Raw genomic sequence first — 18,749 nt, 5'->3', positions numbered from 1 at the left:
GTTGTTCTTATATACTACTCTTCATAATTTAAATTCGGGTAGTTGCCCTTAGAATGAGGCAACCTCTCTTTTTTCATAAGAACATTTGATGTAAATGATTGAAAAAATATATTTAACTTAAAAATTTAATAATTAAGTGTTTTTCTAATTAATCACTTCAAGTGTAATATATGAAGTGACACAATTTATAGGACAAAAGATATGTTTTTTTTTTCCATTAAAGTACCAATCTTATTTTTTCCCCCTTGAAAAACAAAGGAAGAGAGACATTAAGAACCATTGAAGCGTTTGTCTAAAATGAAACAGAAGATATTTGCTGGAATGAAATGGCAGTTTGGTTTCCTCCAACTTAACATGGGCATAAACACTGGTTATGGGAGACATAGCATTAATAACCCATGAGGAACTAGCATTTTGAATTCCATATATAAATATCTAATGGATGTTTAATGCACTAACTAAGCTTAAAGGGAATTAAAAGTGTTGTCTCAATAGCAGACTTATCATAAACGTACCAGCTTCAGGTATGGGCAAGATTTTCATTTAGGGATATGCTTTGGTCCAGAAGCATGCATATCAGTTAGAGATTCAACAACTTCATGAACACATGGTTATGACAATTTAATGATTTCTCATCAAAAAGGTACAAATCAATAAAAATATGCATTTCATATAATGGGTATCAGGGTATGCATAAAATCAGTTAATTTCTTTCCTATGGTGACAACAAGTTACAAAAAAAAACTTAGAAGGCAATTTACAGTTTTTGTCCTTAACCATAACCTTTTCTACTTCAGAGGATGGAGAACATGTTCCTTGCTACAAGTTATGCAAAATGGAAAAAGGTAAACTGATCCTGCATGTTAGCATAATCACTAAGACCTTATACCCTCATACTTAAATTGAAATGCAAATAAGTTGAACAAAACTAAGACCTTGATCAACTAGCCCTTCCCTCACCAAGAATATCCAATGAACCCCATAAAAAGGTGCAAAACTTGCCCACCAGAAGCATAAGAATCCACTGTGCTGGATGCAATTGAATTTGCCTCTCTTTGGTCCAACTTCAAACATTGAGACTAGTCAAGCTAGAAGGGATGTCAATATTATTACTTGTGCCTTCAGTGTTCATCCCTTCACATATCACACATGTCTAATCAGGAGTTTGGATAAGAATGTAGATTAGATTGTGGTAGGTAGGATAGTGAGTAGCTAACAAATTGAAAGGTTTTTAGTTTCACTCCATGGTACATGATAGAAGGTGGAAAGTGAATACAAGGTACATCCTGTTTTCTTTACCATATGTCAATGTTATTGTAGTCGACTTGTACCAAGTGAGTGTCAGATGATCAAGCAGTGTCTGGTGGAGAAGGAAGTGTCCTGTGTCGGAACAGCTTCACTAATGCTCTGCGTTCACAATCCTGCATAGATTGATGATAGACATGTTTTTTCAGTTTCTCCGACCATGTGAACGACTTTGACGCAACAAACTATTATAAAAGTGGAAAACAAAATCTATATCATTGAAATTCAACAAAAACTTTTGTTGGCATGCGATTGTCTAACACCACATTCACATTTGATTTAATCATTTAACCTTAGGACCCGATTATGTATATAGCACAAAGCACAACATAAGCACAAAGGTGAAAAACCAACAATGGTGCAAAACAATTCTGCTAGATAAAGAAATTTCACTCTGTTTTAATTACTATGAGAAAAAGGGAGGAGAAGCCAGTGAACCACTTAATGAATATGACTAACATAATACTAAAGCTTGATATAAGCCACACCCCAAAAACCTAGGTGACTTGAAGAGGCTCAAGATTAAGTGAATCAGGAGGTCATCCAAAGTAAACATTTTCTGGAATTATTGATTTATATGGCTCGGGTGTTCACATCCAATGTTTCTGGTCCACATGAATATAGTACTTTTTGGTTTTAGTCCCTCATATCTTGTTCAGTTTGTGTCACTGTAATTTCAAACGTTATTAAAATTAGTCACTGCCCTCATTTCAAGTGAGTAAAATTGGCTAAGCTTAACTCTCCATATTAAATTTTTCTTAGCCTGAAATGAGAGGATGAGAGTGAGCCACAGTATAATGGTAAATTTGTTGGCTTTCTGACTTGGAGGTGTTGTTAATAAGGCTTACAACAATTAAATATGGCAACCGCAAATATATTGTGGTTGAGCCACAACCAGATCACTTTCTCTAAGACGTTTCGTGACACGATCCAAAAGTGTACAAACAAATTATCAAACATATCATCCACAATGTAAAACAGCTCAATTCTTTGTTTAGAATTCTTACTGCATTATAACAACTAGTTTCAAATATACTCATAATTTGGCTATTAGTACCAATTTTTGAAATAACCATTGTATGGTTACTAGTACAAATTCACAAATTTCCCGTAATCTGACTACCATTATCAGTTAATGAAATTTACAAAATTTCTGTTTAGAATTCTTACTGCATGGTAAGAACTGGTCTCAAATATACCCATAATTTGACTATCGATGTAAATTCTCAAAATACCCACAGTATAACTACAAATGACAATTCACGAATTTCCCGCAATCAGATAACTAGTATTAGTTCTCGAAATTCCCACAATTTCTGTTTAGAATTTTTACTGCACTATAAGAACTAGTCTCAAATGTACCCACACTTTTGTTACCAATATCAATTTTCGAAGTACCAGACAACCACTAGTGCCAAGTCACGATTTTCGAATTTCCCGAAATCTGACTACCAATATCAGTTCTCGAAATTCCCACAATTTCGTTTTAGAATTCTTACTATATTGTAAGAAATGGTCTCGAATATACCCACAATTTGACTGCTAGTGCGTATTCTCGAAATACCTATTATATAGCTACCATTGCAATTCATGAATTTCCAAATTTGCCACAATCTAACTACCAGTATCAGTTCTCGAAATTCCCACAATTTCTATTTAGAGTTCTTACTGCACTATAAGAGCTAGTCTTAAATATACTCACAATTTGGCTACTCGTACCAATTCACGAATGTCCTAATTTTTGAAGTTCCTGTAATCTAACTACCAATGTCAGTTCTCAAAATTCCCACAATTGTTTTAAGAATTCTTACTGCACTGTAAAAATGGGTCCCGAATATACCCACAATTTGGTTACTGGTATTAATTCTCGAAATACACAACATATAACAACCAATGCCAGTTCACAAATTTCCGAGTCTCCCGTAATCTGACCACAAGTGTCAGTTCTCATAATTCTCACAATTTCTGTTTAGAATTCTTACTGCACTGTAAGAATTAGTCTCAAATATACCCACAATTTGGCTACTAGTGTCAATTCTCGAAATACTCACTATATGACTACAAGTGTCAATTCATGAATTTCCCATAATCTGGGTAGTGCAGTTCTCAAAACTCCCATACTTTCTGTTTAGAGTTCTTACTACACTATAAGAATGAGTCTCAAATATAACCACAATTTGGCTACTAGTGTCATTCCCGAAATACTCAATATATGACTACCAATGTCAATTCACAAATTTTCAAATTTTCTACAATCTGAGTATTAGTGTCAGTTCTCGAAATTCCAAAAATTTCTTTTTAGAATTCTTACAATACTGTTAGAACCGGTCTTGAATATAATCACAATTGGCTACCAGTGTCTATTCTCGAAATAGCTACTATATAGCTACCAGTCTCAATTCACAAAATTCCTGATTTTCCGCAATCTAACTACTAGTGTCAGTTCTCAAAATTCCCACAATTTTTATTTAGAGTTCTCAGTACACTATAAGAGTTGGTCTCAAATATACCCATAATTTGGCTACTAGTGCCAATTCTCGAAATATCCATAGTATACCTATCAATGCCAATATACGAATTTCCTAATTTCCGAAGATCTGCAATCTGACTACTAGTATCAGTTCTCAAAATTCCCACAATTTTTGTTTAGAATTCTTACTGCACTGTAAGAATTGGTCTCGAATATACTTCCAATTTGACTAATAGTATCAATTCTCAAAATACCCATTATACAGCTACCAGTGTCAATTCACGAATTTCCCACCATCTGACTATTAGTTTCAGATCTCAAAATTCCCATTGTTTCTGGTTAGAATTCTTACTATGCCGTAAGAATTGGTCTCAAATATACCATAATTTGGCTATCGGTGTCATTATCGAAATACTCAATGTATGGCTACCAATGGCAATTCACGAATTTCTGAATTTCCCACAATATGACTACCCGTGTGAGTTCTCAAAATTCCCACAATTTCCTTTTAGAATTCTTACTTAAATGTAAGAACTAGTCTCGAATATACCGACAATTTGACTACCAATGTCTATTCTCGAAATACCTACTATATAGCTACTAGTGCCAATTCACGAATTTTCGAATTTCTCGCAAGCTAACTACTAGTGTCAGTTCTTGAGATTCACGATTTCTATTTAGAGTTCTTACTACACTGTAAGAGCTGATCTCGAATATATCCACAATTTAATTACTAGTGTCAATTCTCGAAATACTCATTTATAGTTACTAGTGCCAATATACGAATTTCCTAATGTCCGAAGTTCCCGCAATTTGACAACATGTGTCAATTCTCGAAATTCCCACAATTTTTGTTTAGAATTCTTATTGCACTGTTAGAAATAGTCTCAAATATACCCACAATTTGATAACCAGTGTTAATTCTCAAAATATCCAACGTATAGCAACCAATGCCAATTCACGAATTTCCGAATTTCCCACAATCTGACCACTAGTGTCAGTTCTTGAAATTCTCACAATTTCTTTTTAGAATTGTTACTACATTATAAGAACTAGTCTTGAATATACCCACAATTTGACTACGAGTGTCAACTCTCAAAATACCCACTCTATGACTACCAATATCAATTGACGAATTTTCCACAATCTAACAACTAGTGTCGGTTCTCAAAATTCTTATAGTTTCTGTTTAGAATTCTTACTACACACTAAGAATTGGCCTCAAATATACACACAATTTGGCTATCAATGTCATTATCAAAATACACAATTTATGGCTACCAATGTCAATTCACGAATTTTCGAATTTCTCGCAATCTAACTACTAGTGTCAGTTCTCAAAATTCCCACAATTTCTTTTTAGAATTCTTACTTCACTTTAAGAACTAGTCTCGAATATACCTACAATTTGGCTACCAGTGCCAATTCACGAATTTCTAAATTTTTCGCAATCTAACTACTAATGTCAGATCTCGAAATTCCCACGATTTCTATTTAGAGTTCTTATTGCCCTATAAGATCTAGTCTCGAATAACCGAAAATTTGGCTATTAGTCTCAATTCTCGAAATACCCATTATATAATTACCAGTGGCAATATACAAATTTTCTAATTTCCGAAGTTCCTACAATCTGACTATAAGTGTCAGTTCTCGAAATTCCAACAATTTTTGTTTAAAATTCTTACTGCATTGTAAAAATTGGTCTCGAATATACTCACAATTTAGTAACGAGTATCAATTCTCGGAATACCCAATGTATAGCAACCGTAAGTTCACAAATTTCTGAACTTCCTGCAATCTGACCATTAATATCAGTTCTCGAAATTCCCAAAATTTTTGTTCAGAATTCTTAGTGCACTATAAGAACTAGTCTCGAATATAACTGATAATTTGGCTACTAGTGTCAATTCTCAAAATTCACACTATGGCTAATAGTGTCAATTCACAAATTTCCCACAATCGGACTATCACTGTCAGTTCTCGAAATTTCGACAATTTCTTTTTAGAATTCTTACTTTACTATAAGAACTGGTATCTAATATACACACAATTTGGCTACTAGTGGCTATTATCAAAATACCTACTTTATAGCTATAAGTGTCAATTCACGAATTTCCCGCAATCAAACTACAATTTTCTGTTCTCGAAATTCCCACAATTTCTATTTAGAGTTCTTACTGCATTATAAGAGTTGGTCTCAAATATACTCACAATTTGACTACTAGTGACAATTCTCGAAATACCCATTGTATAATACCCATTGTATAGCTACCCGTGCCAATATATGAATTTCCTAATTTTGGAAGTTCCCGCAATCTGACTACCAGTGTCAGTTCTCGAAATTCCCATAGTTTTGGTTTAGAATTTTTAATGCACTGTAATAATTGGTCTCGAATATACCCACAATTTGGTTACCAGTGTAAATTTTAAAATACCCAAAGTATAGCAACCAATGCTAGTTCAAGAATTTCCAAATTTCACGTAATCTGACCACCAGTGTCAGTTTTCGAAATTCCCAGAAATTCTGTTTAGAATTCTTACTACACTGTAAGAATCAGTCTCGAATATATCTATAATTTGACTACTAGTGCCAATTCTTGAAATACCCAGTATATAACTAACAATGTTAATTCTCGAAATACCAACTATATAGCTACCAGTGTCAATTGACGAATTTCTCACAATCTGACTACCAGTGTCAGTTCTCAAAATTCTCATAGTTTCTGTTTAGAATTCTTACTACACTCATTGGCCATAAATATACTCACAATTTGGATACCAGTGTCAATTCTCGAAATATCTACTATGGCTATCAATGCCAATTCACGAATTCCCACAATCTGGGTAGTGTCAATTCTTAAAACTCACATAGTTTATGTTTAAAATTCTTACTACACTGTAAGAATGAGTCTCAAATATACCCACAATTTGGCTACTAGTGTCATTTCCGAAATACTCTATGTATGGCTACCAATGTCAGTTCACGAATTTCTGAATTTCCCACAATTTTACTGTCAGTGTCAATTCTCGAAATTCCTACAATTGGCTACCAGTGTCTATTCTCAAAATACCTACTATATAGCTATCAGTGTCAATTCACGAATTTCCCATAATCTAACTATCCGTTCTCAAAATTCCCACAATTTTTATTTAGAGTTTTTACTGCACTATAAGAACTGGTCAAATATATCCATAATTTGGCTATCAATGCCAATTCTCGAAATACCCATTGTATAGCTACCAGTGCCAATATACGAAATTCCTAATTTCAAAGTTCCAACACTATAAGAACTGGTTTCAAATATACTCACTCGCTTTTGAAAAGAGGACAACCAATACCACTCACTTTTGAAATTACATTATTACAGGGACACATCATATTTAATCATGTTTATATTTATTTAGAACCAATGGATGTCATAAAGCAGCAGTCATGTAGGGCCTATATCCCTGTCTAATCAGATAATAAGTCACCATATGGAGATCACAGAATGCATGCAAAATGTAAGTATTATTCTCAAGTAAAGATTCACCTTGAACATATATAGCCGAAATGGCCTCTCTGGGTTCATTCTCCTGAATTTCAAATAAGTATAAGCAAAGCTTAGTTGATCACGAGATGTAAATCGATCAACTTCATTGAACCAAAGACATGAAAATAAGTTTGACATTGGTGTATGTGCCCTGACTATTAAGGAACCCTCGGGGACATCTGCAAGTTGAAAAACTCAATAGTTGGAATTATAGTATGGACAATCACAAAATAAAAGTTCGACAAAGAACAAAGATACAAGGAGACGCACAACTCGGAAGAAGATTATTTGGGTCTGAAGGGTCAAACTTGGTAAGGCCATCAGACTGGTAAAAGTTAAACTGCTCATCAATTGCTGTATGGTTATACTTATTTAAGCGTTTATTTTGGAGTACCTCCTCCCAGACACAGTGGCGATCATAATGATTCGAAATGGCATATTCTGTGTTCCTCCGCCACAAAAAATATTCAATCATCAGCATTGGATCAGAATTGAGTCGCATCTTGCTGTCAAGCCAAATCGAATACCTAACAAGCAAGGGTTTCCGAACATTAGAATGAGGAATAGAAAGTGGAAAAAATATAATGCAAGAACAAATTGAACAAATACCTAGCATTTGGAAAGAGGCGATGTGATAAAAATTTTGGCACCTTGCCAGTTCTCCGCATGTCATCATATGGCAAATTTTTTACAATAACTACTTTCCATAGGCCAATGTACCCTCTATCGTCAGGATAGTTTCCTTCTGATGAAAGTTTTGACAGTGTTTGATCATCCAAGAACATAACAAAACAAACATTGTCTTTTGAATATTGGCTGATCTGCAGCAAAGAGACATATATAATATTTCTCGCATAATTCCACATATCCTTTATGAAGATAAAACAAAATAAATTAATCTATCAACTTATCATAATCACATGACCAAGGTTGAAAATTAACTTACATTACACAACATATACATAGCAATATAAACAAATATTGACCAATATGAATTTCAAGGAAAAGGCCAAACTGCCAAAACCAACTAAACATACTTACAAATTAATATGCAATGAACAAAATTAGCAATATTTCAAAAACAAAACAGAAATTGACATATTACATATGAAAATGATATCTGCCAAATCACAAAAGATCCCATATAGCAAATAAAAAATTTGAAGAATGAAATTCTTTTAAGAGAGATCCAAGTCCGCTTATTACACCTCAAAACCCTGTGTGCAACCATTTTTCATAGTTTATACATGGGGCGAGGGAGAACAGAAAATATGTGTAATAGATTATCTGACTCAATATCTTCTACACCGATCATTGATTTTTTGTCATGTGATTGAACAGAGAGTGTCATTTCCTGGTTTAATTTCAGCATACAGACATCAAACAAAGCAATGAATGATAATGGCTTGCTTTTAGTATTGACTTATGTAAAAAACAGGAAAAAAATATTTGCAAAAAAACCACTTCATTACCAGTCTGCTTGTAGGCCTTCGTAGAAAATCAGAGCTACCGAAAATGCAGGAAGAAACCACAACCTTACAGCTGAACATGTACGCCTTATCTTTTTCATTTAAATCAAATCCAGTGCTTGAATATCCAAGTGGCCCCTTGACAAAACCACAATGAAGTGTCTGGTTATTCGCATAAAATGATTTCTCTCTTTCCTTGAGAGTCTGGTGTCCTCCAAATTGAGGTTCAAATAAATCATTTTCGGATAGCTTTTCTTCTTCATCAACATATTCTAGAGAAAACTGTGAGAAGTTCATGTAACTCTTGGGTTCAACGAGGCCATCTACTGATTTCATAAATTGAACTTCACAAGGAAAATCTGAAAGATTGATACCCAATGAAATTATTGGAGGCAATTAATCAAGTCAGTACTAGAGCCAGCTCAGTGAGGAACATCCAGATCCAAATAACACTTGTACATTATAAACTAAGTTGATTTAGTCAATAAAATGAAGCATTAGCAAGTAATGTACTATCATAGTTAAAATTCCCAAAAGTTCATTTGTCTCTTTCATTTATTTGGAGCCACCAGTTGCCTTTGAATTTTTAAAGTAATCAATATATGCAAAAACACACGTCATGTGTGATTCTTATCATTACAGTGTCAAAGCAATAATAAAAGATCAGATTCACTATAATCAAGTTTTGCCAGCAAAACATATATGCTTCATATGAAAACAAACACTGTGATGTTTTCAGTCTAACAGAACCATATCTGCCATGGTCCTAGAATTGCTACAGCCTACACCATCATTACTGCATTGTCTACCACCCCATCAGCCAAAGATGACTGGGGTTTAATTTTCAATTCAGAAAGAGAGAAGGGAGGGGGCATAATGGAAAACCCATGAGAAGCACAGAGCTAGAGGTGATGTTTGGTAAATCGTAAAAAATAATGTTAGAAAATGATACATAGGGACCAAATAAATGATTCTTACGTTGCTTCCGATGCTTGCTTTTAGGTGGCCTTCCAGCATCAGATACCAAAATAGTTTCTGCCATGTTTTGTTCTTGTTGTAGATTGTGTGGCATTGAGAGTGTAGATTCAATTTTGGCTGCAATAAAACCAATGCGGAGAAATACAAGCAGTCAAAATTCAGCAAGATGGAATTTTCATTGACATTGGAAATTATTTGCATAAAACCTTTAAAAAATATCAGGAAAAAAATGCCGATGTCTCTGGCCTCACCTTGGAAAAACATTTTCAGGCCATAAACTGTCAAAGAAATCGAAAAGAGTGCAGCAAGAAAGAAAACCCAGCGCGAAAGTCTGTTTTTGGCAATCCGACCAAACCTTCTACTACGACGTAAAACTCGAGAGCCATGAAAAGTTTTACCAAGAGAGTTGAAAATTGTATAAATAATGCCTCTTCTCTCAGTGAACAATTCACTATTGTTTCGATAATGAGCCATTCCAAAGCACGTGCCAAGACTCAGACATAGACCAGCTCATCTTCAAAAAAGAAAAAGAAAATCACTATTGGAATGAGAGGCCATGTAATCAATAATCAATAGAATACAACTACTTACATACTCATCCAGGGGCGGGTCCAGAAATTTAGTATGAGAGGAGTAGGACCAAATCAAACATATAAAACATGAAGAAAATTTAATTTCATAGAGGCCACGCCAAAGGAAAACATAAAGGAATTCATACAGAGTTACAGACAATGACATGTTCAAGGGACCATAGCAGACACCACTCTCCCTCCCCTTTGTCTTTGTACCATAACCTCAAATCTGCACCAATTTTATGTCTGCACATCTACACTCATTCTACCACATACCCCTTGTGCGAAACTCTGTGTTTCTTGAAGATTTATAGCAACATTTTTCTAATCAATACTTGCAAATATAGTGTTGAAACTCGGCCATCTATTCTTCTAGCCCCTCTAATCTACTGGAATAAAAGGCAAAACACTCAATGGAAAATGTCACTACCTAACAGGAAAGCGATGCAAACAAAATCCCGTAAATGCCATTTATTTTAATGCATAGTAAATTCTCATTTACCCTGCAATAGTAATTAGGAGTAGATTGTCCATTGAATAATGAATACTACAAGTCGAAGGTGAGACATCATTATTAGAAACAAACAGAAGAACCATACCCAAGAAAATTATCAAACTACATTCACTCCCTCGCCAAAAGAGGAAAAAAAAAAAGAAATTTCAAGCTCTAAATGAGAAATGAGAATATGGGTATGCTACAATTTACAGGGATTAATCAAAACAAGAATGCAAGACACTCAGAACATTCAAAAAATGAGATCTTTTTGCAAAGAACAAAAGAAAACACTGACATGATCAATGAAAAATGGGTCCTGTGAGCAATTGGGTAACAGAATCAACCAACACGGTTCTGTTGTGGGTTACCTCGCAGGAGGAGAAGAAATGGTTCTACCATTGATGCATCGCCGGAGCATAAAGGTGGTGAAGTGGAATATCAAGATCCGTACTTTGATGATGGCAAAGTTTCTTTTTTCTTGTTTTTTATTCTGTTTCGTTTTATGATGTTCTTTATTTGTGAGCTTTTGTTTTCTGACACCGACCGACAAATAAACGCAGTGTAAAGCAACGATTTTTTTTATAGATGAGTCTTGTCGGTGATTCTTCAATTCCTTTATATATATGATTTGCCTTTTCCAATTCTAAGCTTTCACTTTTCATTCAGGATGACACTGTCCACCTTGTATTAACACACACACACACATATATATATATATATATGATTTTATTACATTCCATGATCCGAATTTGGACTTTGGTGTGTAAGGTGTTAATAAACTATATATGAGATAGATAGTAAGTGAGATAAGATGTAAAATATGAGAAATGAAAAGTATTGTAATTATTATATGGTTGTTGTGTTAAATTTTATTCTATTTATTAATTAGTTAATTTTAAAGAAATATAATTTACATATTGATTATAAATAGTATTCCATTTTACAATTTACATATTAAATGGCAATTGAACTTTCATTTTTCTGAATTTAATTCAAAATAATAAGAGTATACTGCTTAAAAATTTATACAAAGTTAATGCATCATTCACCATAATTTATATTATAGTAAATTACACTGACACCCCTGAGTTTTAGTGAAATTACACAAACTACCCCTCACTTTTCTACGTCTACACAAACCTCCCCTAGTTTTTATACTTTCATTACATTGACCACTCATGCATAAAAAATAAGTGTAATCTTTTAAACAAAAAATGTGATAAATGCAATTAAGTTAAACAAAATATGATATATTGTGTAGACAAGTCTAAATAATATACAAATCAATGTATCTTTATTATTTTTTGTTACAAAATGCATCAACAATTCTAAAGAAATATTATTTAAATCGCTCTTATAATATAGTGTAACGAACCAAAAATAATAAAAAAATATTGACTCATATATTATTTGGATTTGTCTCCATAATATATCATGTTTTTTTAACTTAATTGCATTTATCACATTTTTTGTTTAAAATATTACACTTATTTCTTACGAATGGGTGGTCAGTGTAATGAAAGTATAAAAAATTAGGGGAGATTTGTGTATGTGTAAAAAAGTGAGGGGTAGTTTGTGTAATTTCACTAAAACTTAGGGGGTGTCAGTGTAATTTACTCTTTATATTATTTTTATTTAAGAGTCAATAATGATTAAAAATGAATGGTGATAATACACTAACTATACTTTCATCTGTGTGTACATTTTTTTTTTCTCAAATAATAAAATACACAGTTATTTTGAATTCCTCTTCATATTTCACCTCTCAAATTCACTGCCTTAATGGCTTATACTGGTTGAACTAATGAGTACTCATGGTTTGCATTATTTGTCTGTTTTCTTACATAAGAACCTACAAGTAACAAGAGAACAAAAAGATAACGACTAGAACAGGCTAAGTGTGTTTATGAATAGGTATACATCACGCAATGGGTATGTTCCATAAATTAGAGAACTTTCCATTTCCTTCCTTGGGAGTATGACTCAATTGTCCCATTTTGTGTGTCATATACCACTGATTGTGATTAGTTGAAAAATTTAATGATTAAATATTTTTTTAGCCAATTATAAACAACGGTACATATAGTGATACACCTTTTTGGGATAGAAGATGTCCCCTCAATTAGACATGTTCCTATTGAGAAATTCTTTAATATCAAAGAGAACATAAGCATATTTGTGAAACCAAACAATGTAAGATAGATTTACTAGATTGACAGTACCAAAAAGTCTGAGCCACACACAGTGTGAGATGGTGGCGACTAACTTGCGAACTACAAGTTAGTTTACTTCCAAGCGAATTATTTTTATAGTCGTTAGATCAAATGACCTTAATTTCATTCGTTGAATTTATGACCAGTTACTTTTTGTGTTTAGAAGTCGTGATACTTCAGTACGACTTCTGTATGTTAGGAAGTCAGTTTCGGCTAACACGACTTCTAAACAAAAGTTGGTTTCGGCTAACACGGCTTCTGAATAGAAGTCGTTTTTGGTTAACACGACTTCTGAACAGAAGTCGTACTGATATCAAATTGTAAAATTTTAAACATTATCACAAATTAAATAGTTAATCAATCATTTAATGATAATTATCAATTCTTACTATTTTGTAGGCTTAGGTGAATAATACAAATTATATAAAGAAAACATATAATTATAATAATAAAATAAAATAGCATATACATAAATAGTATTGTGTAATATCAAACAATACTTTATCAAACGTAATTGTATGATAATAATAACAATAACGATAAGTCGATAACTATAACATTTAGAATATAATAAAATACAATTCTACTATATTAATGTTGAGATATCTTTTTAAAGTAAATTGATTATATCATTATACATATTTTATCATAGAATAAAACTATAATATGAAGTTCAAAAAATTTATTCCAAAAATATAATATTTTTTGGGATGTTACATAAGAAGCAACCCAACTTAATAGGAAGGAGCTCAAGGATCATTTTCAGTACAGGAAAGTCCAGTACTCGATGAGATTAAGAACATACAGTAAAAAGGTTATTTCAATGGTTATGATTACATGTTATTTTTTAATTAAAAGTAAATAAAAAATCTTTAAAAAAATTCATCATCATATTCCAGTACTAATCTTTCCTAGAGAGAAGTTGAACTCATATGCTTCATTCTTAGTAGTTCTCCATCAAACCCAATGTGTTGATTGCAACCTTAATCTTATGAAACCATGAGGTGGAGGAACTCAAGATACATATCTAAATTGATGATGTTTAACCTCATCAATTTCCATAATGTCACCAGAAATTGGGGTAGCATCAATATATATTTTTCTAGTAATAAGCTCAATATTACATTAGTCATCACCTATCACAATTGAATTGCGCTATTGTTAAACCCATCATAATCCCGCTTGAAACAATTGTGCATCTGCCATCCAGCACGCGATGGTAGTTGGAGATTAGAAAAAAACGTATATAATATAAATATAATTTTTTTATACTCTCATTATATTATTCATCATTTATATTCAATTTCATTCAGATATTAATATACATTAATTGTGGTAATATATTGATTATTTATATATACAATTTTACAGTGATAGTAGTACATAGATGTTAAAATCATAAGAGATTATATTTTAAGTGTGAAGTTCTTTTATTTTAGACAAATATGTTGGATCATATATGTGGTTAAATATAATTGGCAAGATTTATTACGAGCATTTGTGCTCTCATTTGTATATAAAAGGTTGCTAGAGATTGATTGACTAATTCTTAATCCTGTCAGATCAACATTTATATTTATTAACACATAACAAAGCTGGATACAAGGTATATTTAAATAAATCACTTTACTTGTAAAAATATTTTTTGATGTATTATATATATAATTAGCTCTAAAGATCTCAATATGCTAACTAGTTTATTAGTGGAAAGTGGAAGAGTCTTGGTATTAGGATGGAGATCACATGTCATAAACATTGTCTCACTTCATATCTTACATCAATCAAAATGTTTTATTTTATTACCTTTTGTTTTTAAATTTTTTACTTTATCCATGTGTTACTATATAATTGGTTTGGACAGAAAACGAGATATCATTGGAGATAGGTGATCCACGTCCTTTTGCTCAAATCTTGTATCATGTTCTTATTAAGTCTTTATCATGGTTACGATCCTCTTCATTAAAGGAGAGACAAGTACACCTAAAACAAGAGTAAAAGATAAATATGACTTACATTTTTATCCTTAAGATATAATAAAATAATATTTTTACACCTATATGTAAGTATAAAAGTGATCATTTATCTCTTTATTAATGGAGAGGATACTAATTCCCTTATCATATACTCGCAATTAAACAACCCTAACATAAATGTTATACTTTTATTATTGTTGATGATCTAAGATCGATAATGTCTAACTTTGTGGTTGTTATGAAAAGGCTAACTTTCACGGTTTCACCCCTCACATTGCCGACTTAGCTTACGCGCTTCATGGTCCCTTGCCTACTTCTACACTTCTACTTGATTAGTCACGTTATTGTCCAAATTATATTTTATATTTTAGAAAATTTGAACCAGGTCCAAACAATGGTTACGATTGACTCATGTTCACTGATATTTTATTAATCATCCATTTCATGGACCCCACAACAAATCACGATCGAATGACATAGTTTTATTCTGTCACCATTTTTTGTATTCAAATGTGCCCTATCGTGGGTAAAGTGTATCAATTTGCTTATGTGGCAATATTTTCATTCATACACCAAAAAGAAAATGAAGTATTTTCGTTTTAAAATGTTTTTGGTCCAGTTTTATTTATTTATTACTATCTTAAATTATAAGTTCAACTTATGTAGCAGTAAAAAGTGAGACCGCTATAATATATCCTCTGAACCAATTCAATTTATAACATTATGAGATATGAAGTATGTGTTTGAATTCATAACCTCATGCGTTTCTGTTCTTTCTCACCCCCTTCTCTTTTTCTCCTTTTACAAATCTCTTATACCCCCTAACTTACATAGGCAAGATAATTATAATCCACCTAATCCCGAATAATAATTAAAAAAAAACAAAACTACATTCACTTATTCTTAATTAGTAGTATTAAAACTATCCTTATTAAGTTTGTACACTTTTAATTTCCTATAGAATATGGAACAAAATTCTGTTTTCCATGATTTTGCACTAATACTGATAAAGGAAAAATAAAAATAATAAATATTTACAGTTTTTAATAGATATATATGTTTTCATCAAACGAGATATATAATTTAGGAGAACATATTTTTCTTTATGGAATATGTAGTAAACTCTCTTTCCTATTAAATTGTTTCCAAGCAATTAAGATGCAAAATATATATATATATATATATATATATATATATATATATTTTAATATAGTTGTGAAATGGTTTTGGATTTATGTTAAAACTTAACTTAGAGCCAAATCTTTATAAAGTTAGCATAGCTGATTTTTACTTACATAAAGAGGTAATAGTTAAGCTGCAATTTAATTTGCATCTAGCATCCTAAGGGTCAATTAAGCTAGAAATCTACAATCACATGGCCCTACTTAAGAGCTACCCCTAAATGCTCCACGAGGCAGCTATATATTCATCACTTCATTTTAAATTCTCTCTGCATCCATTTTCTCTCCCTCTCACATAAAATAACTCCTCCAACACTTTGGAAAATGTATCATTTTCTTCATGCCCTTTAGTGCTTTGTCTTCATCATTTTCTTTCTCTTATTTGGTTGCCTCTTCTCCTCTTAATCAGCCACCAAAAAGGGTATTCTCTTTCTGTCTCTGTAACTATGTTTTCCACTGCCAAGAGCAGCCTCCATAAGTTGCAAAATCTTAATTCTGAGAAAAAACACCATCTCCATGAATCCATTTTCTCCCCATACTTGAATAGCAACAATGAAGATACATTCATAGAGAAGCTTGGTAAACCAAACACAAAACTTAGTCACCATGAGATAAATAAAAAGAGTCCCCTTCATTATGGAGAAATTGGAATATTTGGAGCTAAGAAATACTTCAATGAAAGAGAAGTGAATTACATCCCAAGAGGTTCCAACAAAGGTGCTAAAAAGTACAGGCACCAAAGAGACCAACAAATACCTCTAGAAACTATGAACTACAAAGTTCAGTATGAAACTCCAAGTATTCGATCTGAATCAACAACTTGTAACCGCCAAAGTGCATTATTACAAAGGAAGTCTCAAAGGAACATGAAAAACAAGGTACCAGCAAAGAGTTTTCTTGCTGGTCTTTGTTTGAAATGTTCATATTCTGATAAGGATTCTGTTGATATTAATAGCAATAGTTCAAGTGAAATCAGTTTTAACCAAACTGATACTTATGGTGTAGCTCATGGAAAAACAACACCAAAAAAAATCTCCAATGTTGGTCTAGATGCTAATCATTCTGTTAAAATGAATAAGCCTCATGCAGATATCTTAATGCCAAAGAAATCACTTGAGGTGTTTGGCTCTCCAATATTCCCTTCTAGATTTGAAGAAATTGATTTTAATTATGCTGGAAGTGATTCAAGTTCAGACTTATTTGAGATTGAGAGCTTCAGAGAAAAGCCAAACTCTTTCTTCCTTGATAGACAAGCTTCAGATATTGCTTCAAGTCCAAAAAGTTGTTATACATCAAGTGAGGCAAGCATTGAATGGAGTGTAGGAACTGCTAGTGCTGCAGTTATGTCAGATTGTGAAGAAGATCAAATTATTGAGGAAACAATAAGGAGTCCAATAAGGATATCATTTTCTTCCTCAAATGGAAAAGGTACAAAGGGAAAAAGAGATATGCAACAGAGACAACAATTTTCTAACATTCTATTAGGAGGTTGCAAGAGCCACTTAGCTGTGAGTGTTGCTGGTGATGCTTCCTTCATAACATATGAGAAACCAAGTTCTACCTCAAAAGTTGAACATCATAGGACCAATATCTCTCAGCTGCCAAGGTTTCCTGCTGAAAGAAAATTGGGAAACTTTGGTGCAAGACATGGACAAAAACATCCTCATGCCTCTATAGTCCACTCACCAAATGCTTCAAAAGTACTACACATTTAGAGCAGTAGTTTGATTTTTATGGGTGTCATTTTCTCTCTTCTGAATTTGTTCAATATAATTATGTATCATGCTGGTGGAAAAGGGTGATCATGGCACAAACGTAAAGTGTAGTAGGTCAACAACTATGCATTAGTCTAATACTGTAAGATCTCTTTAGAATGTCAGGCATTTATTAAGCCAAATATCAAAGGTCTGATTCCTATGAGAAATATTTATTGAAAGGGACAATCATACATTCCGAAAGAGATTAATTTCTTATTTATAGATTGAATGGACGTTGTTGATTATATAAAAAAATTAATTCTAGTAGGTCATCAATTCTGAAACAGTCTTTCTATTTCTGGCACAAAACGAGATACATTTATTTTCATTATACTTATCTTAAAGTAGAAGATAGCATCTTATGGTTATCATATCATTAGCTAAAAAGGAAGGTGTCTATTGTGTATTAGTCCTGTAGTATTCATCGGTGTTTGCAATTTTTGGTAAAAAGTTGATGAAAATTGATGGTTTTATAGTCATGCATTTGGTTTTATGTTTAAGGTAAAAGGTAGCCTCTAATTCTTTAGTTAGAAAATTATTATATGATTTATGATCAATAATCATAACCAAATCATTAATCTATACTAACTTAGCCAAAACACTTAGTAACTACTCATGGTGTAATTTTGATTTTCCAAATCTACCCTTAAGGCCTTAATTAAAGTTAATATTATACTTTTTTTTCAACTTATTAACAAAACACATGTTTAATTGGACATGTTAACTACCCAAAACATGAAAAAATAAATAGCAGTTTCTCCTCATAAGAAAATTGTACATTATCATTCAAAAATAAGAATTC

At 32.4% G+C, this 18,749-nt stretch overlaps 2 protein-coding genes across 4 annotated transcripts; one reads left to right on the top strand and one right to left on the bottom strand.

Annotated features, from left to right (window-relative positions):
* On the bottom strand, window positions 648–11,508 carry LOC109349562. Of its 3 annotated transcripts, none has more exons than XR_002107992.1 (9): window positions 11,192–11,508; window positions 10,007–10,269; window positions 9,756–9,872; window positions 8,781–9,136; window positions 7,918–8,129; window positions 7,579–7,835; window positions 7,309–7,487; window positions 1,300–1,421; window positions 648–1,134 (listed from the first exon to the last, which is right to left on the bottom strand). XR_002107992.1 is itself a non-coding variant. In XM_019590405.1 (8 exons), exons 2-8 carry the CDS (start codon window positions 10,227–10,229, stop codon window positions 1,350–1,352), a joined length of 1,416 nt encoding a protein of 471 aa, XP_019445950.1. In that variant the 5' UTR covers window positions 10,230–10,269; window positions 11,192–11,508; the 3' UTR covers window positions 648–1,349. The 3 variants fall into 3 exon arrangements, 1 of the variants encoding a protein (XP_019445950.1); XR_002107993.1 differs by having other exon boundaries at window positions 648–1,088; XM_019590405.1 differs by having other exon boundaries at window positions 648–1,421.
* LOC109350888 (protein PHYTOCHROME KINASE SUBSTRATE 1-like) lies at window positions 16,635–17,924 on the top strand. The gene has a single exon (XM_019592199.1). It carries the CDS (start codon window positions 16,637–16,639, stop codon window positions 17,903–17,905), a length of 1,269 nt encoding a protein of 422 aa, XP_019447744.1. The 5' UTR covers window positions 16,635–16,636; the 3' UTR covers window positions 17,906–17,924.

The sequence above is a fragment of the Lupinus angustifolius genome, chromosome LG06, assembly GCF_001865875.1.
Source record: "Lupinus angustifolius cultivar Tanjil chromosome LG06, LupAngTanjil_v1.0, whole genome shotgun sequence".
In the NCBI taxonomy this organism is placed as follows: domain Eukaryota; kingdom Viridiplantae; phylum Streptophyta; class Magnoliopsida; order Fabales; family Fabaceae; genus Lupinus; species Lupinus angustifolius.
Note: the sequence above shows the minus strand (reverse complement) of the source record. Positions and strands in the feature narration are given on the sequence as shown.

Bases quoted from the DNA above. Each gene is read 5' to 3' on its own strand.
- LOC109349562 (XM_019590405.1), bottom strand. From the start codon at position 10,229: ATGGCTCATTATCGAAACAATAGTGAATTGTTCACTGAGAGAAGAGGC. The intron at 7,836-7,917 runs GTATTTGTTCAA...CTTGCTTGTTAG, and splicing joins CGCCTCTTTCCAAATGCTAG to GTATTCGATTTGGCTTGACA. The intron at 7,488-7,578 runs GTGCGTCTCCTT...TTCAACTTGCAG, and splicing joins AAATAATCTTCTTCCGAGTT to ATGTCCCCGAGGGTTCCTTA.
- LOC109350888 (XM_019592199.1), top strand. From the start codon at position 16,637: ATGTTTTCCACTGCCAAGAGCAGCCTCCATAAGTTGCAAAATCTTAAT.